General features: G+C 46.1%; 1 protein-coding gene across 2 annotated transcripts in view; it reads left to right on the top strand.

Moving 5' to 3' along the window:
- Positions 1-22,708, top strand: part of PLD1 (phospholipase D1) — a 62,247-nt gene that overhangs the window by 28,225 nt on the left and 11,314 nt on the right. Inside the window, exons 9-21 of one of the 2 annotated variants that reach the window (XM_053951714.1) lie at positions 1,021-1,173; positions 1,874-2,023; positions 2,798-2,881; positions 4,576-4,657; positions 6,492-6,602; positions 7,841-8,047; positions 9,427-9,643; positions 10,563-10,676; positions 12,716-12,844; positions 13,138-13,256; positions 13,408-13,521; positions 19,063-19,173; positions 19,849-19,937. In XM_053951714.1, coding sequence (XP_053807689.1) covers positions 1,021-1,173; positions 1,874-2,023; positions 2,798-2,881; positions 4,576-4,657; positions 6,492-6,602; positions 7,841-8,047; positions 9,427-9,643; positions 10,563-10,676; positions 12,716-12,844; positions 13,138-13,256; positions 13,408-13,521; positions 19,063-19,173; positions 19,849-19,937 — 1,680 coding nt within the window. The remainder of the gene's footprint in view (positions 1-1,020; positions 1,174-1,873; positions 2,024-2,797; positions 2,882-4,575; positions 4,658-6,491; positions 6,603-7,840; positions 8,048-9,426; positions 9,644-10,562; positions 10,677-12,715; positions 12,845-13,137; positions 13,257-13,407; positions 13,522-19,062; positions 19,174-19,848; positions 19,938-22,708) is intronic. The other variant, XM_053951715.1, reaches the window with a different exon arrangement.

Below are 22,708 nucleotides of genomic sequence, written 5' to 3'. Positions count from 1 at the left end.
GGCAGGACTCCTCAGGCATGTAGAGCTGCCTGGGAAACACAGAAGGAGAGTATTTGGAAATACACCCCGTGGGATGTTTAAGAGTGAAACTATAGGCCAAATAGAGATGGGAGGTATTTTGGCACCAAATGAGAGCTGATGCTGGGTAACTCTTTCAGGGCCCTGAAAGCAAGGAAAAAAAACCTACAGGATCTAATAAAAAAATATGGGAAGTAGATGAGGAGCTGAGGCTGTTACTAAAGATACAACAATGAACAGATTTTTGCAGTGTTTTGTGCTGCTTTGCATGCTTCTGAGTGTGCAGAAGAATGAAGCAAAGGTCTGGTGATGGAGACCTGTGTGGGACAGAGGGGGCTGGTTACCCCAGCTACGCTGCAGAGGGAGAAAAAATTAGAAATGTCATTCACAGTAAAAAATGTGTTTTTTCCCAGAGTTGCCTTCAGGCTACAGTATTTATGTGAAACCTGACGGTCATCCCTCCTCATGTGTTTCTAACAGGGTGCCTGTTGCTTGGCAATAAAAGCTTTCCAAAATGCCTTGTTCATATATTTTGATAGGAGTGAAAGTGATCCTAGCATCAGAATTAATGTAAGAAATGTCAAATAACTCCCATATAGCATACAAGCTGAATAAAAATCAGGGATGGAGGAATGCTTGTTGCACCTTGCCTCATGCTTAGAAGTTTATGACCAGGGAGGTTCTCATGGGTTCTGTTTAACAAGGGAACCTGTATTTTTAAAGACTCCTGTAAAAAGGAGTTATATACATATCTCTAAAAGTCCTATATTGAATTAAAACTCATTACCCAAGTTTGTAAAATAGACACTTTTCTGCTCTAGAAAACCACCCCCAGTCTAGTTCCTGAGAATAATTTTTATCATTTAGTAGATTTCCCAGATAAATGATTTTTATGTGTTTTGAAGAAGCACTTTCCCATTTTATTAACTCTTTTTGTGGCTCACATTTTGAGGCTTGGCATGGGTGCGAAATCCAGGTGACGTGGTTGCTGTGTCTGTGCAGGTGGCTGGTGGTGAAGGACTCATTCCTGATGTACATGAAGCCTGATTCAGGGGCCATTTCCTTTGTCCTGCTGGTCGATAAGGAATTCAGCATCAAGATAGGCCAGAAAGAAACAGAAACGAAATACGGTTTGCAGATCGACAATCTCTCCAGGTAAGAAAACAACTTTGTTTATCCCTTTTTAGTTTGCTTTTGCTTTTTTAAGGAGAAATCGATGCTGCTCTGCAGGAGGGGTTAACAAACCTGGGTGGCTGCTGTTGGTGTGCTCAGACCTGCTGAGGATTTGGCCCTAATGCTGATTATTTCCCATGCCTTAATGAGGCATTTGGAGCTTCTGTTTGTCCATCCCTGTGGTTATTGCTGGGGCCTGGGGGCACGGTGCATGCTGAGTTGCACAGTCTGGTTTGGCAGCAATTGCTTAGGTAATTTTTTAGGCACTCTGTTCTCTTTAAGCTGCAAGCAGGGATGTTTTCTCCTGTGTCCCAATGGAGTATTGCTCAAAAGACATGCTAGTGGGGGATAAAGAGATATTTAATGTTTTTATGTTAGCATACAGTATAAATTCATCTCTTAAAAAATACAACATTAGCTGGCTCCAACTCCAAGTTAAGCTGTGCTAATAATTTAAACATGGGTGGGTTTTTTATGCTTGGCAGTGCAATACTGTTAGTCACTCAGAGCAGCTCAGTGCTGTGCGTTCTTTGGCAAACAAAACAGCGACGTCCCTACTTTTTGCGTAAATAAAATATGACTGGTACAGATGCACTTACCAACATGGACAGGCAGCGAGGAGCAGCCCAATTAAATGGAAATGGCTTCAGCCTCCTGCCCTGTGCTTTGTGTGTTCTTACAGGTCACTGATTCTGAAGTGTAACAGCTACAGACATGCCCAGTGGTGGAGGCAGGGCATAGACGAGTTCATCCGGAAACACGGCAAGGACTTTCTGACGGAGCATCGCTTCGGCTCCTACGCGGCCGTGCAGGAGAACACCCTGGCCAAGTGGTGAGGCTGCCTGGCCTCAGCACCTCTGCTCAACAGAGCTGGTAGCCTTTGGTAGCTGTGGGGACTGGTGATAACTAAAGAAACTGCAAAAAAAAAATGAGGTTCCTTCACCAGGGACAGAGTAGCAGTGCTGGTGGCAGGAGCTCTGCGTCACAGCTCATTGTGTTTTGCAAGTCAAGTTGCATTTACATTCAAAGGGGTTGGGTATTTGTCATTGTAAGGATAAAGAGAAGAAGAGGGAATCAACAAATGCAGATCTGAGTATAGTTGGGAGGGTGGGCTGGGCTTTATGCACACAGCAGCCCCTGAGAAATCGTTCTGTCCCCAGTGTAACCTGACTGCACTAATCCATTCCCAGAAGTGCCTCAAAAACTGGATTCTAGCTGGAATCAGATCAGTGCTTTCCCTGCACTGTCTGCCTCGCAACAACCTCTGCCTGAGTACTTTCCATAAATCAAAGGAAACATCGTTCCATCATCCTTTCCTGAGACACAAACCTGGCTTGCATGTCAAGCAGAACCCAGGAATATTGTGTGAATTTGGCAGAAGTGCCAAGGGGCACTTAATATTCCCTTATTGTGCTGTTTCATCAAGCTACTGATAGCAGCAAAGAATTCTCCCTGCATGTTATCCTGATTCTGGAAATTAGGATTGTGTTTGCTTTCGAGAAGAGAACGTAAATGTCATTAACACAGAGCCCCATTGCTCTTCAGTTGTGTACTTTGTTTAATGAAGGGGAGGAGGCATAACTCTGCACTCTGTTTGCTTTTGCAGGTATGTCAATGCCAAGTGGTACTTTGAAGATGTCGCAAATGCCATGGAAGCTGCTAAGGAAGAAATTTTCATCACAGATTGGTGGTTCGTACTGACAAGTTTGGGTGTTGCCCAGCTGTCTCCCCGGGGACGCTCCTGACAATGCGGCACTGTTCGGAGCCCTACAGTATGGCAGCTAGCCCTGCAGCCAGATGGTTTGGCAGCACACCCAAACCTCTCCTTGTGTTGTATTCAAAGGCCTTTTCAGGAGGGCTGGCAGCAAAAGCACACGCTTCAGATCAACAGCTTGGTTGTCTCCCTCCACAGAAAAGCCTGAAATCACATGGAGGCACCACCTGAACTGCAAATGTGGTGGCTTGAGGGGCTCCTCAGGAGTGTAAATAGCTGCACATCTGAGGGGCATGGGTGTCTTTCAGTGTGTCAGGGAAAAAGGATGCTCAACAGTGCTATAGGATCCTGCATGGGATCCCCTTTCAGCTCCTTCTCACTGCCTTGGGAAGCCTCATGCCAAGTGTGAGGGCATCTTGTGGTGTGTCCTTTTCATCTGCTCTTAAATGGGCCAGATAAGGGAGGAGGGGAGTTTTGTCGCCTTTTTTGAGCTGTGTGTCTGCCAAAGGACCTGGCTCTGCCCACTTGTTACCTAGTTTATGTGTTTATGCAGTGCTCTGGTTCCTGTTTGTGTCAGGTGCTCTGTGGAAAGGGTGCTCTCACAGACTGGGCAGAGTCTCCTGGCTGGGTGCTGCTTGTGGCTGCCCATGTCTTGCCTTTCTGGAGGTTAATCTGCCTGAGCCAGCCTGGACCATGGGCATGGGAGGCTTCCAAGACATGATTCAGATTTCCTTAGGCATGTCTCTGTGCTCCTCTTTCTCTGTCTGTGAAATGAACCTCTGGCTGCTTATCTGCTGCCTCTGGGAACTCGAAGAATTCGTTTCTAGGAGGAAATAATGAGAAAACTACATACCATGTTAGCATTTGGTGGGGTAAATCTGTTTCTTGCCATGACCACAGTTAAGCCTAATGCTCATGGATTCCCCCTATGCAACATCAGGTGGCAGTTCAAGAGCATCTCATTTCAGACCCGTTGTCTCTTAATTAGTGTTTTATTCAGATAATTGTTAAAGTATCATGGAATTCCAAAACTTACCTAAAACTTGATGTATGAGATAAAAATAGGATGTAGTTATATGCTTTATCTGAGCCCAAGTTGCTATGCTTGGTACAAAAGTAAAGGAATGAAATTCTGTCACCTTGCTGTGCAGGTGTTAGATGAGATTGCTTAACTATTTCTTGTAATCCTTAAAGCAATAACATGTCCTTTTGAGAGATCCTATTGCTTTGTCCTTAGGCAGCAGGGAAAATTCAGCACAAGTCTGTTCTGCTGAGATAGTTCAGGTGCCGGGAGAACTCAAATCCCACTCTTACTTATTTTTTGTGTCTGCATATTTCTTTCAGAAAATCCTCAGGGTTTTCTTTTGTTGCATCTTTCTTTCACAGATAGAGTCTAAATTTCCCTATTTATACAACACTGTTCAACACCTGGTCTCATGGGTTGTTGAATATGAAGATGAATGTGCTGGACATGTCCCCTGCCCTCTGTAATGCTCAGTTATTAAAGAACAAAGAGCAGGATATTGGAGAATGCATCACTCTGAGACATGAGCTTTCACATCCACTTTATTTAAACTTCAATTCCTTTGCTTCCCAAGTTGGTTGTTTAGACCAGTGCTTTGTTTGCAGGCTACATCTGCTGTGGTTTTTATACACCTTTATTTTCTTAGGCTGAGCCCGGAAATCTTCATGAAGCGACCGGTGGTGGAAGGGAATCGCTGGCGGCTGGACTGCATCCTCAAGAGGAAAGCAGTAAGTGAGCTCCAGCTGCACCCTTCACCCTGCACCCACCCAGCCAGGGGCTCATACTGGGGCTGGAGCCCTTCCACCATTCATTTTGGTAGAGAGTTAAAGCCTCACATCAGATGGCCTTGGAAAAGCACATGTTTTCATTTGTTCCCCTCGTTTGGATTTGGAAGAGCTCAGAGGCAGAAGGTTAGATCCCCTGATTGCCCCAGGTTTGGGTCACAGCCTTGCTTAACACCGGTGCTAAAAAGAGCTTGCCCGTATCAGCAGTGAGTCACAAGGTTTGTTCCCGTGGCTGGGAAACTGCTTGGACTCTTGCTGTAGTAGAAGGACAGAATTCCATGCATTCCATGGACACAGACTTTAAACTAAAAGGGGGCAGGTTTAGATTAGCTATTAGGAAGAAATTCTTCCCTGTGAGGGTGGTGAGGCCCTGGCACAGGTTGCCTGAGAAATTGTGGCTGCCCCATCCCTGGAATTGTTCAAGGCTAGGTTGAATGGTGCTTTGAGCAACGTGGTCTAGTGGAAGGTGTCCCTGCTCATGGCTGGAGATGGAAGAAGATGGCCTTGAAGTTCCCTTCCAACCCAAACAATTCTGTGATTTTGTGACATGCTGAAATAGTCTTTGGCTCTTTCCCCTTTCAAGCCAGTTGTCATCACAGTCCTCACTCCTTCACATACCTAGATAAAAAATGAGAGCTTTGTTGATTTGGAATTACTCTTATTTTCTGGCAAAAATAAACTGGCCATAAGGCATCACTCACTCAAAGGAGGAACTTGGCTTCTTTTTGTCACATTGACATGGATTTTCTTATGACCATAAAAACACTGTGGTAAGGTGAGTGAGGTCAGTCCCTGGAAATGCTTGCTCTGTCACTTGTGGTGTTCCTTTGACTCAACAGGGCAGTCAGCAAGCTGATGTCATGGTGTAGGGCTGAGGCTGTCCTTGCTGTGTGTGCAGCGTTGCCTTGGACTCCCCTGGGAGCAGTGGAGAGTAGAATATCATCCACAATTTGGAGATTGCCTTAGCTCTTAGAGCAGCTTTATGGGAATAGACATTCAAAGTTTAGGTTCCAAGTTTAAGCTGGGAAACTCTAGTGCAAGCTGTTAATCCATGCTGATTTATGGGAAGCGGAGGTGTCCCAGTGTGTGACCAGTATTTGCCAAGGTTTGGCAGGCACTTGGCACATTTGAAAGTGCTTTAACAAGAAAAACCCTGCCATGGGTACGATGCTGGTCACAAAAAGCACCATGTTTTTAGCTGCTCAGTGTGGAACACACTGTTCAGTGTGTTCCAGGAGCTTGTTGAGCTCCACCAGCAGAAAGAACCTCTTTGCTGGTGTTGAGTTGGTGACAGCCCCTTCAGGAGGAGGATGTCTGTGTGACCTCGCTGCTTGTGTCATCCTGCAATGACATTTAACTATGGGCAACCCTCAGGGCAACACGAAGCAGCAGAACACTGAACTTTAATGGATGAACATGATTGGAGTGAATCATGCTTGCAAAATCTACCTCAAAGGGTGTATAAAAGGAGCTGCTGTAGGAATCACCTGTGGATGGGCCTTGGAATAGCTCAGACAAAAACATCAAAACCCACACAAACCCAGGTACTGAGCCCTTCTCAAAAAGCTGGAGGGCTTTCCCAAGCAGGCAGGTCCTACCAGGCTGTGGGGTCCCCGTGGAGGATCTGGAAGAGCATAACAAAGAACAAGTAACCTCAGTCAGCATTTCCATCAGCAGACACAACACATTTACTGCCTCTTAGCTTTTCCTCCCTTTGGAAACAGACACTATCCGTTGATGTGCCTGCATTTTGTGTGTTCTTTTTTATTTCTGACAGCAACAAGGAGTGAGAATTTTTGTTATGCTGTACAAAGAGGTGGAGCTTGCTCTGGGGATCAACAGTGAATACAGCAAGCGGACGCTCATGCACCTCCATCCAAACATCAAGGTAATTGCACAGGGCTCTGTGGAGAGTGTTTGCATTCAATTGTTCTTGATGGCTGGTGCTGACCCCGGTGTCTTTGGGTGGGAACTGCAGGTTCAGGAGTGTTTCCCTCCATTGCAGTGTGTCTGACAAGGCACACCCATGTGGTGATGCCACATCTGGCAACTTCATTTCTTTAGATTCTGATGGACCATAAAATTGCTTAGTTTAGATTTGCCAAAACAACTGCTCACCTTAATTCGCATGAAGTGTATTTCATGTGACCAGTAATGGGGTTACATCAAATTGAAAATTACAAATTGAGAGTGTTGTCTCATTTCAGCATTTCTGCTCAAATGTAAATGATGAGAGTCCACACTGGATGTTAACGTTCTCACCATAGAAGAACAGCATTGCACTGTCCTCTGCTGTTACACTGCTGTTCTGGCACCAAGCAGAATATCAGTTGTGGCAGGCAAACCAGTAGATAAGGCTAAATCCAGTCTCTTAGAGACACATACACCTTAATGAGCGGTAAGATACTTGTTATGCTAGAATAATTGATTTATTTTCACTTGATCAGTTGTCACAGCGAAGGGAAGCATCTGTTCATCATCTTTGTAGCAAAACTGGACAATACACATGAGTTGTGTCACAGGTTTTGGGAGCGGCCAGGTGAAACTTGGTTGCTTTTTCTCCAGGAGACTGATCTAGTGGCTCTAACATCTTAAATAAAACTCTGAGCTTAGATACAGAAATTAGGGTTCCATAGACACTTGTCAAAAAGAAATTCCTAAACAAATACCAAACAACTTGATTTTAAGTTGGGGCGGGGGGGGAAAGGCCCAGCTTCTCGTTTCACTTGTGTGGTGGCAACAACCAAAGAAGTGACTCAGATCACCAATATGTTGTTTTCTTTCAGAGCAGGCTCTGTGTTTGAAAGCTCAGCTATTACAGCTCAAATGAAGCAGTTTCATTGACTATGGTCCTCTTATGAAGCTGTTGTAAGGGTGACCTATCCCAGCATCAGTAATCATTGCTGCTTGGGATTCCTGCATCCTGGGGAAACACCTGGCTGCCATGTGGCTGACACCAGCTATGGGGAAATTGAGTAGCTTCAGTAATTAAGCAGTGGATGCATCCAGTAACAACTCCAGCATTTCCCCATCACCCCAAACAGCCAAAAAAGGCTGACCAGCTCTCTGCCTGGAAGGATTTAAACTTGACAACGATGCTGAGCTCGAGTGCTGGTTTCCTCACAGGTGATGAGGCACCCGGACCACGTGTCCTCCTCCGTGTACCTGTGGGCCCACCACGAGAAGCTGGTGATCGTGGACCAGTCCGTGGCGTTCGTGGGCGGCATTGACCTGGCGTACGGGCGCTGGGACGACGACGAGCACCGCCTGACCGACGTGGGCAGCGTCAAGCGCGCCGCCGCCGTCAAGTCGGTGTCCACCGCCAACCTGGCGGTAAGTGTGTTGTGGTGGTGGTGGTGGATGCAACCCTCTCCAAGAGCCAGTGGGTAGGAGCCACTGGCACACACACACACATACACAGCAGCTTGGCAGTGAAGACATGGGAGGGTCCAGGCATGGAGTTCCAACGTGCTTTAATGCAGAGCAATGCTGAAGGAGTCCAGGGACCAAAGACAAAGGAGGGTCCAAGGTATAAATACAGGGAAAGAGGGGGTGGAGAAGAGCATCAGGGATCCAATGGTCTGAGGGCTCAGGGGCGGTACAGAGGGAAGGGACCAATAGGAAATGCCAGGGTGGATGGGTGGGGTTACACAAACCAATGGGAAAACAGGGAAGGGAGAACTCACTAGAATATTAACATATAAAGGTAAAAGGGGTAGGGAAGGCCAATGGGAAACACAGAATAGGGACAAATTAACCTAGTGCTGCAGAGCACCATGGGAGAAGCCTCTTTCCTCACCCTATTCTATGGGGAATGCCCAGAGCCAATGGTGCATCTCTCCAGGGTATTGTCATTGCCTTCTCCCCAGTAGGTTTCAGGCCTGCACATAAGTGGGCAGGGTCCAGCTGGTGGCCACAGCAGCCATGGCAGGTCTGGAGGGGTGAATGGGCTGTGTTCTCTTCTGAGTATAGGGTTGGGTTTTGGAGCTTTAATGACAAATAAGTGATGAGAGGAAGGATCTAAGAGTGAAATTACTCTTTAGGTCTAGGTGCTGACAAGGGCTTGCTAGGGCACAGAAATAAGAGAGCTGGATTTCCACTGGAGTTTGGAACAGCAGCCACAATTTGAAGTCTTAAAATCTTAGAATGGTTTGGGTTGGAAGGGACCTTAAAGATCATGTTGTTCCAATCTCCATCATGGGCAGGGACACCTTCCAGTAGAGCAGGTTGCTCCATGTCATGTCCAGTCTGGGCTTGAACACTTCAGGGATGGGGCATCCACAGCTTCTCTGGGAACCTTTCTTTTCTTAACAAAACTTAGAAACGCAGAGTAAGCACTTGCAGAGTACTCTGAAATGTTGTTTGTTTGTGCCCTTAGCAGCTGCCTTGTTTGCTGAGCTCTCTGCTAACCTGGGTCTGTATGCAACCACATATCTCTAAAAATTTGAGAGGTCTAGGTTGATGAGAATTTCAAGGGGAGTAATAATCCAGAGTAAATTTATGGATCCAAATGCTGCTAATAGGCTTTCCTGGTGAGTGCCTCCTCAGTACAGACTCTCCCCAGAAAGCATGCCTAGTTCCCACTGAAGTGTGTTTGTCACAGAGCAAAATTTGGCTTGTGGTTGTTTCTGACCACTGATCTGCACGAGAATCTGTAATTAAAGGGGAAGTTCTTCTTACCTGACCTGCAGCCATGTCTTGTGTCTTTTAAGGCTGCAGCAGAGTCGACTGAACGTGTCCCACTGCAGCCTCAAGGTCTGGCCCCAGAGAGCCACTTGTTTGAGAGAAATGCTGATGATGCCCCAGACACATCAAAGATGAAAGGAGTAGGAAAACCCAAAAAGTTTTCAAGGTTCAGCATTTACAAGCACCTGCACAAGCACGGCATGCACCATGCTGACAGCGTCAGCAGCATCGACAGTGAGTCAAGTAAGTGATGTTCAGCTAAATAATGTATATAAAGGATGTGTGGAGGTGGATGGGTGGGTGTATGTGCACGTTCACGTGATTTCTAGGGCAATGTGTTCTTTGTATGGAAGGAAAGTTGACAGGTTACCTAACTATCATAATAATAGCTGTGTGCAGCCAACATGTAAATTTGTGTCACTGCAAAACAGAGAAGGAAGGTTTTACATAGATTTTTTATTTAGCTAATTAGCAATTTTCATGAGCCATCAGATGATGTGATACAGTGTATGTGATTCTTAATGTTTGTATTGTTGGAAAGTGTTTGTTCCTTAAAGGGAGAATTGAATCTTTCGTTTTTCAACTTGGATTTATTATAACAAGCAAATAATTTCTGAATGAGATTATTCCCTCTCATAGACTAGTGTTAAAAGCTAGGTTTTAAATAAGTTCACTTAAATGGAAATATTCCAAATTTACCCACTTACTAGAGAGGAAAGTCTGTTCAACAGTTGAATGTTTAAATGCAGCTTTTAATTCCTGACATTAAAGATAACTTCAGTGCTAAAATTACAAGGATCAGCTTGGCAATTGTTCCAGAATGAAATCCTTCCTGAAAGTCCTCAGCTGCTGAAGATGGGGGAACTTACTGGAATTTCCATCCCTCCCTGATGATCTTTCTCTTGTCTTTGGCTCCTCATGGGGGTCTTGGTTGCAGTCAGCTCAGGACAGAGCCATGGCTTTGTACTTCATTACAACTGTTTGGGTTAAAACCAGCTGGGTCCTGAATTAGGTCCTTTGCCTGGCAGCCACTTTTAGTTCCAGCAAACTGACGTGTGGTTTGAGTTCCTGTCTGCCAGGTGTCTTCAGACAGGAGCAGGCACCAGGGTGCAGAGGTGGACGTGTGTTTTTGCCATGAATAGAGCATCTTGACTTTCTGCAGGTTACACTAACCCCACTAGGAGCCCGCCGAATATAATCCAGAGTTTAAGGCCCCATCTGAAAATGTTCCATCACCACAGTGAATCCAAACAGGGGCTCGCTGAGCCTCGGGAGGGTAAGTGGAGGAAGGTAGAGCTGTGGACCCCTTCAGGCTTTAGCTGCTGATGTTTTTGCATTATAACTATGGTAAGAGTGAGGCTGGGTGCCAGGATCAGCCTTTGCTTCTTGTTGTTCTCCCAGCATCCTTATCCCTCCTCTGTGGGCATCCTGGCAGAAGAGCCTTCTCCAGAAACTACAAATGCTGCAGCATAAATAAATAAGAATTAAAAACCCCAAAACAACAACAACAAACTAAAATCAAACAAATGAGCAAACAAAAAATTGCAATAAAGACAGCAGGGAACAGTTGCAGAAATAATTCTGATTCTGGTATGCGATGATTTCAGCAGCTCTCATCCTGTAAAGGAAAGAGCTGTTACTGGAACTGGGAAGTTCTGTATTGGATATTTTTAAAGTAAGCCTGATGCAGGAAGACATGCAAACAGAGAGAGGAAGCAGCAGAGTGGCTGCTGCCAGTCCTATGTTTGGACAAAGACTAGGGTCCCCTCTTTTGCTTCTAATTAAAACCAAGGAAAGCACACTCAATTGAAACAGGAGTTGGGTGGATGTGAGCACTGAGCTGTTCCCATCTCTGGACTGGTGTTGGAAAGGCCTATCCCAGTCTGGTACCTTTCAAGAAGGCTTTGGGTTCAGGAATTAAGTGAGGAGCAGTTCTTCAGCATCATCCTCTTGCAAACATCTTCCTCTAAGGCATTAATTGCCAATTATAGAATATTGGTTACAAAGTAGTGGCAGGCAACAAAGCACTTCCATGTCTTTGTGGGGACAATGTGCAGTCTCCCCTGTGGCCATTCATGCTCACTCATGAGTCACCGTGCAGTCATCGGAGCGTGGCACACGGAGCGTGTGTTGGCCTGTGTCCCACTCATTCCCATTCCCACCCAGGCATGTTGAGTCAGTGATTCCCCAGCTCCACCTGGACTCTCACTAGAGGCTGGAGTTTCCCAAGGCAGCTGTGGTGCAAACCTGCTGCATGGCATTTCTGGCATGGCTTGGCTCAGCTCGGCTCGGTGGGGTCACAGCGGTGCTGGCAGGGTTTGCTTTGTGTCCCCTGGTCTTGTGCTGCTGCCAGTGACTGTTTTGTGTGTTTTGCTGACTGTTGAAAGTTGGTTTTTCTGTGTGCTAAGGGGTTTTGTGGTTACCTGGTGGTGTGGTTGGGTTAGGAGGAGGTTTCTGCTCGTGGCGTTGCTGTATAATTACTGCATTAATATTTGGTGTCACAGATGCAGGCTGCTCTCACAGTCAGGAAATAACACCAGGTAACTGTTTATGGTCTAGGCCAACATTTTTGGATTTTTTAAGAGCCTGGAAAAAGAATTCACTGCACCAAAGTATGCGCTCTGGAAAAGGGATCCTGTTAGGAGGGAACATCCCTGTATACAATATTTCAGGCCGTTTTTAATCAACATGAATTTGGAATTCAGGATCCATTTGTTCAACATGTAAAATTGTATCAAAAAATACAATTTTGGAAAAATATTATTAAAATACTATTTGGAAAAAAACAAAATTATACTAAGAAAACCCACAATACTTCATGAGGGAACATGAACATCTCATTCTAGATAATAAATACTACTTCTATTAGAGGAGATACACCCTGCTAGAGAGGCAAAATAATAAACTCTCTAGCAGAGAAGATGGAATTAGTTCGCTATTAATGTAAAATATATGAAGTACATGATATATACTTGATCTACCATATGGAAATATTTAGGTTTTATTGAACTGGGGAAAGGCAAATGGTTATAGGGTGATGTAGTCCAAGATAAAATTCAGCATCTGCTTTTCATTTCCATAACAGACTCCTATTTATAACCTCTTCTGATTGTACAAGAAATACTAAAATAGGGAAGAAAAAATACTGACATACATCCCTTGAAAGTAACAGGAGGACTAGGGAGAAACCAGCTTCAGCTGCTTGGGACTGGCAGGTCCCACCAGTGCTGTTCCATGGCTGTGAGTCTCTCACTGCTGTGTGCAATGGATGGCCATGACTTTGGAGCATGTTTTTGTTTTGTTTGCCTGGGACAGATAAAGGATCCATCCGTAGCCTGAAGACAGGTGTTGGAGAGCTGCTTGGGGAAACCAGGTTCTGGCACGGAAAAGACTACTGCAACTTTGTCTTTAAAGACTGGGTTCAACTCGACAAGCCTTTTGCTGGTGAGTGGGAGCCTTTGCATTCCCCAGACTTTCTTCTGTACCTTTTTGATCTCAGATCTTATTTTTCCTGCCTCCAAGCCAGAGGTAACAAGGCTGGTTTGGTGTGGTTGCTAGGAAAAAGCAGCAAAACTCCTTTTGAGGGATTTTAGGGCTAATTATGCTGTTGCAGTCCAAGTCATCTGCCTTGGGGGTGCTTGGTGCCAGAAACCTCAGTCTGAGGAGGGGGATGCTGTGCTTTTCCATACTCATGTCCTTTGTCTGAGGAAGTTCAGCCGTGCTCCCCTGTCCCACAGACTTCATTGACAGATACACCACACCCAGGATGCCCTGGCACGACATCTCCTCCGTGGTGCACGGCAGAGCCGCGCGCGACGTCGCCCGGCACTTCATCCAGCGCTGGAACTTCACCAAGGTGGGTGTGGGTGTCACTGCTGGGGGCATGGAGATAAGCACAGCCTTGCCTCATCCCCCTGCCCTCTGCAGGCATCTGTTGTATTTCCTTGTGTTGTTTGACATGTTGCAAGCATTTTTTCTTTATCTGTTTTTCCCCCATCGCTGTGCAGATTATGAAACCCAAATACCGGTCCCTGTCCTACCCATTCCTGTTGCCAAAATCCCAGCAAACTGCTAATGAGTTGAAGTATCAGGTGCCCGATGCTGTTCCTGCCACAGTCCAGGTGGGTGTTGGTCTCCTGCTCACATACTCCTCAGAGGGCTTGTTCTGCATCCTCCCAGGAAGTCTGAATGCCTGACAGACCCTCTGCAGAACTTGAATTATAAGATGCAAAACTCATCTCTAATTCAACTCATAGATTAGGTGACCAGATCCTTAATCACAGTAGAATAATGCAGCTCTTTTAAGTAGAGAGGCATTAATTTATATTTCCACCTTTGAGGTAAGGGGACTGAAGTGTCTGCAGTACTCAAGTGGTGGGAACACTGTGACTTTGCACAGCCATGTGGTTTAATAGTTTGTTTTCTGCTGCTCTTCATCTAACACCTAACATTTGGGCTTTATGACTCAAGAAGGCCTGATGGGTTGAGGTTACCCACTGAGTATTTATCTCAGATCTTAGAGCAGTCTGCCAGGCCCTGACGCCTCGCTCAGACGGGTGGTGGTCAGTGAGAGCCAGAGTTAAGTGGAGTCTTGGGGCTGGAGTCTTGCTTTCTGCCTTGAGCTTCATCTGCACTTTATTATGCAGTCCTGCACCCCTGTGGCTCCTCTGCAGTTCCACACAGTCAGCCCACAATCTGATTTGTGACAATCAGTCTCACAGTCAGAATTGCCAAGATACCTCTGTTTAAAAGCCCAGTTTGATCTGTCAAGTGCAACTACTTGAATACTGCTGTTACCCAGCAGAAATAGGAACTTGTTGAAGAGTACAAAGTCAAAATAGTTATGCTGAAGCAGCAAAACCATTGTGTGTGGATGAAAAATGTATGAAGTAAGAGCAGTTAGACCAAAACCAGGAAAAATGCATGACTTTGCTCTTTGTAAGGAGTGGTCTTCCCAGACGACAGCACTGCTTGGGGAAGCTTAGTGAAATAAGATGCTTTTTTCTGGGTTTGAGGGTTGCCAGGGCATTGTCTGCTCCTCTCTGTGTGGTGGGAGGGATGGGCAGCACAGGGATCTTGTGTCAGGGTTCTGGGGTGTTTTACATCAGCCTCCAAAGCAAGACTCCCAGCTTGCTGGGAAGTAGTTCCCTTCAGGCATCATCCTGTTCCCTGTGGTTCTAAATGATTCCTTGTCTGTATCTGATGCCAGCTTCTTGGGAAATCTTGTTCTCATGGAATTGATGGGGCTTGTGTCCCCTGAGCACACTTTAACTACAAGATAAGCCACAACTTCTAAATCACAGGGTTTGCTGTAGCAAAAAGTTAAGCTCTACTGATTACAGAACTGGAAGCATTTCCCAAAGGAGAAATTAAACTGAGAAAAACCTAGATGCAGCTTCTCTTCAGTCCAGCTGCAGAGCTGCTGGCTCAGGGCATCAGGCCGTGGGAGAGGAGGATGGAGTTCAAACGGTGACTGCGGAATCCGCAGACTCCGGTGCTGAGTGATGGGTGAGCAGTTGGAAAACCAGCCTGGCCACCACATTGCAGAGGCATTGCAAATAACTGATACATCCAGGAAATGAGGAACTGCTCTCAATGATGCCATAAACAGCAAAAAGAGAGCAGGTTTGTCTTGTAAATTATTCACTTGAAACTACCTTGCTCATTTCTTATTTATGCATCTGTCAAAACAGCCCTGCATGTAGACAGATAAATAAACCTACGTGATATTAGGCTGCAAATGTGTTGTCCTGAAATCTACCAACCTTCCCAGTAAGAGGGAAAACTGGTGGGGAAGAGCATTTGTAGTGCCAAGCCTGGAGGAATCAGTGAGGGGGGCACCCTGCCTGGGTGCAGGTCCCCAGGCTGCTTCAGCTGGGTTATGATTTCTGGGTGACCTCCTCAAGCTCCAAGGCAGGGATTTGCAGGCACATAGTAAAATGTTTACTGTCTCCTCCCTAATATCCACACTGGCCTGGTTTCCCTTGGTCCCCAGGTGACACAAATGCCCTGAGCATCCCTGAAGTCCCACAGTGAATCTTAAAGTGACTCAGTCTCTCCTCCTGATGGAGGTTTCAGATTTGGCTGCTGTAGGAAGTGGGGACAGGGGAGGACACCTGTGGCCTGGATCTGAACTTCCCATCCTGGTTGCCTTTTTCTGGAGCTCCCAGGGGGTCCATCAGGGCATCCCTGTATGATTCCTCCTTTTCTGCAGGGACAGAAATATCCACCACTTGCCTGTCCAGTTTATTCATTTTGGAGCAGAGGGTTCAGGTGCTCGCATCTCCTCTCAGTGGTACAGTTCTGCACAGAAATAAGCAGATATACTAAAATCTTTTACCAACTTTTTATCCAGAAAAACTACATCAATATTCTTGTTCTTCTTAGTATTGAATCCTTTGGCTGGCCACCAGCCAATCCTGTTATCTCCATTTGAGTTCTGTGTAGGGATTTTATAGGCAGAAGTTACTGCCCCAAGGTAAAATCCAGCATCCCAGGACTGTCCTTGCCTGTGAGGTGATTGAGGAGAGCCTGGCTGTTAGGTTTCTTGTTTCTGACCTTGTTTGCAAATCTGTCTTCAACTGTGGGTAGATCAGAGGAGGGAAAACACAAAGGATCCTTGGGGATTGCAATGTTGCTGCAAGGCCACACCACTGACCTGTCAGCAGCAGATTCCAACCTCATTGTACCATCTGGTTTTGCTCTCCTCTGTGAGAGGAGAGGAGTGGGAAAGCATTTCTGGGAGGACAGAGCACTGACAAGGGCTTTCCCCTGGGCAGGGAGGATGAATGCAGTGTGTGTGGGAAACACTGTGGAGGTACAGGCTGGGAAGGAGGAAAAGGAGTCTGGCATGCTCTCCCATCCTCTTTCATTTGAACTTCAGGGCTTTGCTTGCAATAAGCAACATGATTTTTGCAAGAGCACATTGATGCTTGCAAGAGTCAAATAGAGATCTGCCAAAGGCAGTGCCAGATTTTTTCCACTATTCCATCTCCCAATTTCCACTCCAGAGTTTGCAGTTATCTGCCAAAGCCAGCATTGCAAAAGAAGTGATGTGGTGAGGCAACATCCCATTCCTGATGGAAATGCAATGAAAGTTTAATGCTCTGGCAGCAGCTGACACCCTCACCTCTTTGAAGTCTTCGTGAGAGCCCTGCTTTGTTCAGGGTTTATGCACTAGCCCTCAGCAAACATCACCTTTATTACCCTTGTATCAGTTAGAGAAGTTAAAGGGATGACAAGCTATTGAGAGGCTCAAGGGAGGGGAAGGGAGAGGCTGGAACATGCAGACTCCAGCTCTGGATGGGAGGGGCTCTGCTGTGCAGCATGTGGCCTTTTCTCCCCAGGAAATAGGTTGGGTTTGAACCAGCTGCCCTTAAATACCTTAACAGGAAAGAGAGGTGTCCAGAAATGTGAGATGGAACATCAGTGATAAGGGAAGGGCTGTGTAGCAAACTTCCAGGTGTGGGTATGTGTGTCTGTGAGTGCCACAGCTGTGTCTCCATGGGATGCTGCCTTGGTGACATTGTCCTGTCCCTGTGGCTGCAGACCTGTTAAAAACAACTTTATTTTGAGGAGATCCAAGATGAAACACCTTATACTCGTTCTGCTGTCCCATCCAACATTTTCTGACACCTCTTCTTCCCTTTGCAGGGGGATTAGAGGTTGTACCTGGTGGGAGCTTTTTGGGTGGTACTGTGCCAGCTTTTTGGAATTAGCCATGACACATTGTTCTGGGGTGAGGCAGAGAGATGATGGCCCTGTAACAGGGGCAGCCCGGGGTGTGGAATGTGCTGGGGTGCCAGTTATGTGGAGGGGTGAGGAGGAATGTAGGGAAGGGCGGGTGGATGATGCACTGGGAAGTCATGGTGCTGCAAAGGGATGGTCCTGAGTGATGGTTCTGTTGTGTTAATTACCAAAAAAAAAAAAAAAAAATCAGATTTTGTGCACTAAAAAGCTACAATCTGCCACTTTCTGAAGTGCAGTTCCAGATTGCTGTGGTGCTGAGAGTGGAAGTGCTGTGAGCTCCAGTCTAGGCTGCATATGGAATAATTAGCCTGCTTTCTACCCAGAAAAAAAATGGTTTTTTCTGTTCTTATTAATGCCACTAACATGTTATTAATGCCAGTGGTGGAATTTTGTTCAAGATCTCAGTCTGCCATGGTGCTCAGTGTTGTTTCAGCAGTGCCCAGCTTGGGATGAGTGGGAACTCTCAGCCTTGGCTTTGTATACCAAATGAGTGATTAAAAACCTTTGGGAATGATCAGCATGGCCTTGCAGAGGCTTGTGCAGGCAAAGGGCAGCTGTTTATCACTGCTAAAGGCTGTGACAGCCCTTGCATTCAGGCTGGTTCCCTCAATCCAACATCTGTGACCCCAACACTCAGTTAGGGAGACTGCAGAGTGCACCCTCCTGTTGGCCAAGAGAGCAGCCAAATACAAGAGTTGCAGGGGCTGTTTTTTACTGGGAAAAACAGATGTGGGAGAAAGCCCCTGTCCAGGTGAAGGGATCAGCTCAGGAGTCATCTGCTGTTAAACAGCCATGGCCCTGAGTGCCACCTCCAGAGAGCCTCTGGAGACAAGAGGATTGGTTTGGTGGGTTCCCAAGAGAGCAGGATTTTGCTGGAACTGAGACACACATTTCACAGATCCCCAGCCCCTGGGTCTTGTGCTGTGTGGGACTGGCCCCGAGTTCCAGTATAATGGTTATATTGAGATACTTTAAGGCTATTGTTTCAATGTTTTTGTCTTGACAATGTTTAAAGAGAGAGGCTAATAACAAGTAACTATTCTCCCAAGCACATACTCTGCCAACACTTAATTAAAAACTACATTTCCATCTAGGAAAGTGTCACTTGGGGTGTAGTGTGACTGCCTCTTGACTCAAAGTGCAGGAGCAGGAGGTGCCACAGCATCTCTGGCTGGGGGAGACAGGATGCTAACTGCTGTGGGGCTTGCTCAGCCTGGCCCACAGCACAAACAAAGGTTGTTTCTCATGTTGGGTGGCTCTCTTGCACAAAAACTGCAGGGTGGAGGGGTAGGACGTGCCCTGGTGATCCTGCAGGAATCTACTTTAAAAGTGGATTTCCAGTAAAAGCTAAGAAATAAATGTGGGCAGCTGAACAAAAAAATTTACAAGTTGTATCATCACAAATGGGATTGTGCAAGAATTGGGCAGAAGAAACAAATGACCTCAAGTACTGAGGGCAAAGGCATGGCCTGCGTTATCAGACTGATTGTATGATTCTGTACAGCCTCCTTGGGCAAAAAACACCCTGCCCCAGCTGGAGACCAGCTTTAAAGTGCTGGGCAGAGATCACTGATGGGGATGTGCATCCCTAAAGCTTGGAAATGTCGGTTGTTTTAAAAGCAGTTTATAATGAGACCTTAAGCAAGAGCAAGCATCTGGAGCTGCTCAGGTGGGAGAGACCAGTAGTACAGCAATGGGACAGGGCTCTTAATGTTTCTAATCTTGCTAAGCATTAATACTATTTCTGACTGCCCTCTCTCACAATTACAAATGCACTATAAATGTTGCACTTACTACCTAATTTAGTGAAAGCCTGGCTGTGCCGGGGAAGAGCCTTGCCCCTGGGATAATTCAGGTGCCATGGTGCTGTCCTGGATGGGCAGAGCTGAAGGTGTCTCTCTCTTGCTTTCCAGGTGATCCGCTCTGCTGCTGACTGGTCTGCTGGCATTAAATACCACGAGGAGTCCATCCACAAAGCCTACATCAGCGTGATAGAGAACAGCAAGCACTACATCTACATAGAGGTCAGTGGCAGGGAGGGAAGGCAGGAGGGTCCTGATGCTCTGGGCATGGCTTGTAGCCATCAGGAGGGTAATTACTTCTTGAGGTTTGGTCCTAAGTTTTTATGCATTTAGACATTTTATGCATTTACCTTCAGTGGTCTTCAGGCCAGACTGATGGCTGTGTACCCTGATAGCCATCTGACCACGAGGTGGAAAAAAGTAGACCTCTCCTTTATAAGGTTCTTTGAAAAATTGCCAGCAGCATTCATGGCCTGTGCAATGGTCTCCCTGTCCCCTCAGTGGCTTTGCAGTGTCCCTTGTGCATGCCTAAACCTCCCACTCACAGGGCAGCTCTTCATCCACACAGCCTTCAGCTGCAGCAATCTCTTGTGTCAGAGTGACACTCAGTGCTGGCTGAATGAAGATGCTTTTTCTCCTCATTTCTTTTTTTTCTTAGGCTCTTGTTAGGTTGCTCTTTACATGAACTTTCTAAGGAGTGTGATTAATAAGGACTAATTCATTCCCTAAGCAAGCACAGACACACATATCATTTAATCATAATTTTAAAAAGCCTCCGCTCCAATGGCACACAAACCCAGCTATCTTTAGTTGCTCTTGGTCTGAAATAAAGCATGCAAATATTTTGGGTTGGTTGCTGGCAGTGTCTGACAGTAGCTTCACTTGATTTTCCTGCAGAACCAGTTTTTTATTAGCTGTGCTGATGACAAAGTTGTCTGGAACAAGATCGGTGATGCTATTGCTCAGAGGATTCTTAAAGCTCACAGGTAACCTGTTCTTAATGAGGCAGTGAACTCTTCAGGTGCATTTCCATGGTGGGGTGCAAAACATAACCCCTCAGTGGCCACAGCTGGACAGAACTGAAGGGGACAAGCATCTGCATTTGCAGCAGTGAGACTCCTGAGTGGTTTCTTTGCATCCAGAAAGAGATTTTTCTGGACTTACCCCAGTGTAAATATATTTTTAACTACTTGTTTAAAGGCAAGTCCTTTGTGCTCTGGTTCAGTGCCACCTTTGCTCCATTGCCAATTTGCCTTGAGCTGGGTGGTCAGGCAATTTCATGGGTGGGAAGCATGAACTGGGATTTGTGGTTTATTTAAATCATCTAGAGAGGAGCGGCTTCAAATTGGGGAAGCAAACACATTTTGAGGATTTGACTGCAGGGTTCTGCTATTGTTAGAACAACTTTTTCTGGTACATGCTGGAGGGTGTTCACCACCTCCATTCTTTGCAAGGGGACCGTTGTTTGTTCCTGGATGGATTGAATCCAACCATGTTTTAGACACTCCTTCAGCACACCTAACCCTGTGTTAACATTAATGCCACAGGTAGTGGCTTGCCTTCACTTTGATCCTGGGCAGCCTTGCTTAGGGTTGCTCCCCTGGAGTCTCTTTGAGACATACATTTCATAGTATAAAACTGTACCCTGCTCCTTCTGGGCTGAAATACAGGAAACTTTCTAAACTTTTCCCTTTCATCTCCTGTGGGCTTTTTTGTCACACACGGATATGTTTTCTTGCGTGGATTATTTTTTCCATATTGTAGTTGTCCAGAACTCTGCAGGGCCTGCTTTTCCAGAGGTTCTCTCTCCAAGGTTGCAGGAATTTTGTTCTTTTTTGCACTTGAGCTTGGAAATTCCCACTTGGATAAAGGTACCCAACCTGAGACAGCCACCAGAGTGCAGGAAATGTCTGCAAGGCCACAGGACCTGCCCTGGGCCAGGCTTTGTTCAGAGCACTGTGGAAAGAAGAGCACTATTGCATCAGGGAGAGCCTGGGTGTTATCTGCTGTGCTATTAACAAGGGGTGGAGTTGCCTGTGATCCGTGTGAGCTGCAGTGAATGACCCAAAAAATTGAAATTAGCTGAGGATGAAAAGGTGGGATGGATTTTCTCACCTGTGGTAAATGAGGAGCAGTGCCAGTGCTGCTGGAAATGCTGCTGCTGTGTTTGTATTGCAGCTTGAGGCTCAGAGGCAGCTGGACAGAGCATCTTAGGGGCTAGAGGAGAGCTGGAGAAGGACTTTGGAAAAGGGCATGTGTGAAAGGACAAGGGGAAATGGCTTTGAAGTGAAAGAGGATCAGATGGAATATTGGGAAGAAATTCTTCCCAATGAGGGTGATGAGGGCCTGGCACAGGGTGCCCAGAGAAGCTGTGGCTGCCCCATCCCTGGGAGTGTGCAAGGCCAGGTTGAACTGGCCTTGGAGCAGCCTGGGACAGTGCAAGATATCCCTGCCCATGGCTTTAGAACTGGAGGAGCTGTGAGATCCCTTCCACCCAAACCATTCTGGGATCCTGTGATCTCTGTGCTGATTGATGTCCCCCTGGAAAGGCTCTCTGGATTGCCTTTCCTGCCTTTGGAAACTGACTGCCACAGGTCCTTTGCATCAGGTGCCTGCTGTTAGCAAAGCTGCTGAGGCAGCAGCAAATTCTCCAGGTAATCTGTTAAGGTTTTCCTGTTATGTGAAGTTTATGTAGGGGGTGTCATTCTGTCCAGATACTAAAAGTCTGTCACAAAATGGGGTCACACAGATTCTTAGTGACCCATTTCCAGATATGACGCTCACTTCTGCATTACTCCAGTTGTATGTCAGTAGTGTGCTGGCTTGATGTTGGCAATTCCTAACTGAATATAAGGTTCAGATTCTGCATTACCTAAGATTAAAAGTAAATTCAAACCTAAATGGTTTGTATCATAATGCTAATTTTCCAAACTGCCCCAGGAGAACAGCATTAATTATAAATTAAGGTCTGTGGTGAGCTTGTATACTTCTTACTCTTCTAGACTAAATATTTTCTACTGATGTTATTAAAAATGTTCTTTTCTTGGCTTACTGTTTTTGTCATGGGTGGCTCTCCAAGCAGTTCAGTAAACACTGTCCTTATACAAACAAGCTGCTTTTTAGGGAATGCTTTTGTTGGTAGACCTTTCTCTTGATACAAACAGACTTGATTTCACAGTCTCTTGTGTCTGGGTAAGGCTTCATTAACTATTTCTGAGCTCTGCTGGTGAACCAGTCTCCCTCCCAGCTCAGATAGGACCCCAGTGCCTCACAATTCCCACACCCCTAAATTCACAGGCATGGCTTTCCCGAGGAAGGAGTGCTGCTAGCAAAAACTGCAGACTGGCTCATCCTCAGAGTGTTTCTGAAATGGTTTTGTGCTGATTAAACTGTGTTTGCCATCTAGTGGCAGCATCCTTCCATGGAGCATAATCCTTGTCCTCTTCCTCCTCCATGGCACAGAGCAGGGAATTCCCAGCACGGAGGGGCACCTGGAAAGTGCTCTCAGAGCAGATGCACCTGGCATTTGTCAGCAGAGGAAACCCAAAGGGAGCTTTGAGAAAAGCCCCAAGCAGTGCCACAATAGTATCTTTTGTTCTGAATGGGATCACAATTAGGGTATGGATTCGTTTGGAGAACTCTGGAACTGAGATTTTTGGGTTCTGTGGTGTATCAAGGATATATTTGCCTTCCCCCAGTGATCAATGCTTTGCTTGTGCCCTGAACTTTTTCTACCTTTTGTGGTGTTTCTGACTTC

This window comes from Vidua chalybeata, chromosome 10 (assembly GCF_026979565.1).
Source record: "Vidua chalybeata isolate OUT-0048 chromosome 10, bVidCha1 merged haplotype, whole genome shotgun sequence".
In the NCBI taxonomy this organism is placed as follows: Eukaryota; Metazoa; Chordata; class Aves; order Passeriformes; family Viduidae; genus Vidua; species Vidua chalybeata.
The sequence above is the reverse complement of the archived record's forward strand: the minus strand, read 5'-3'. Positions and strand labels throughout refer to the sequence as shown.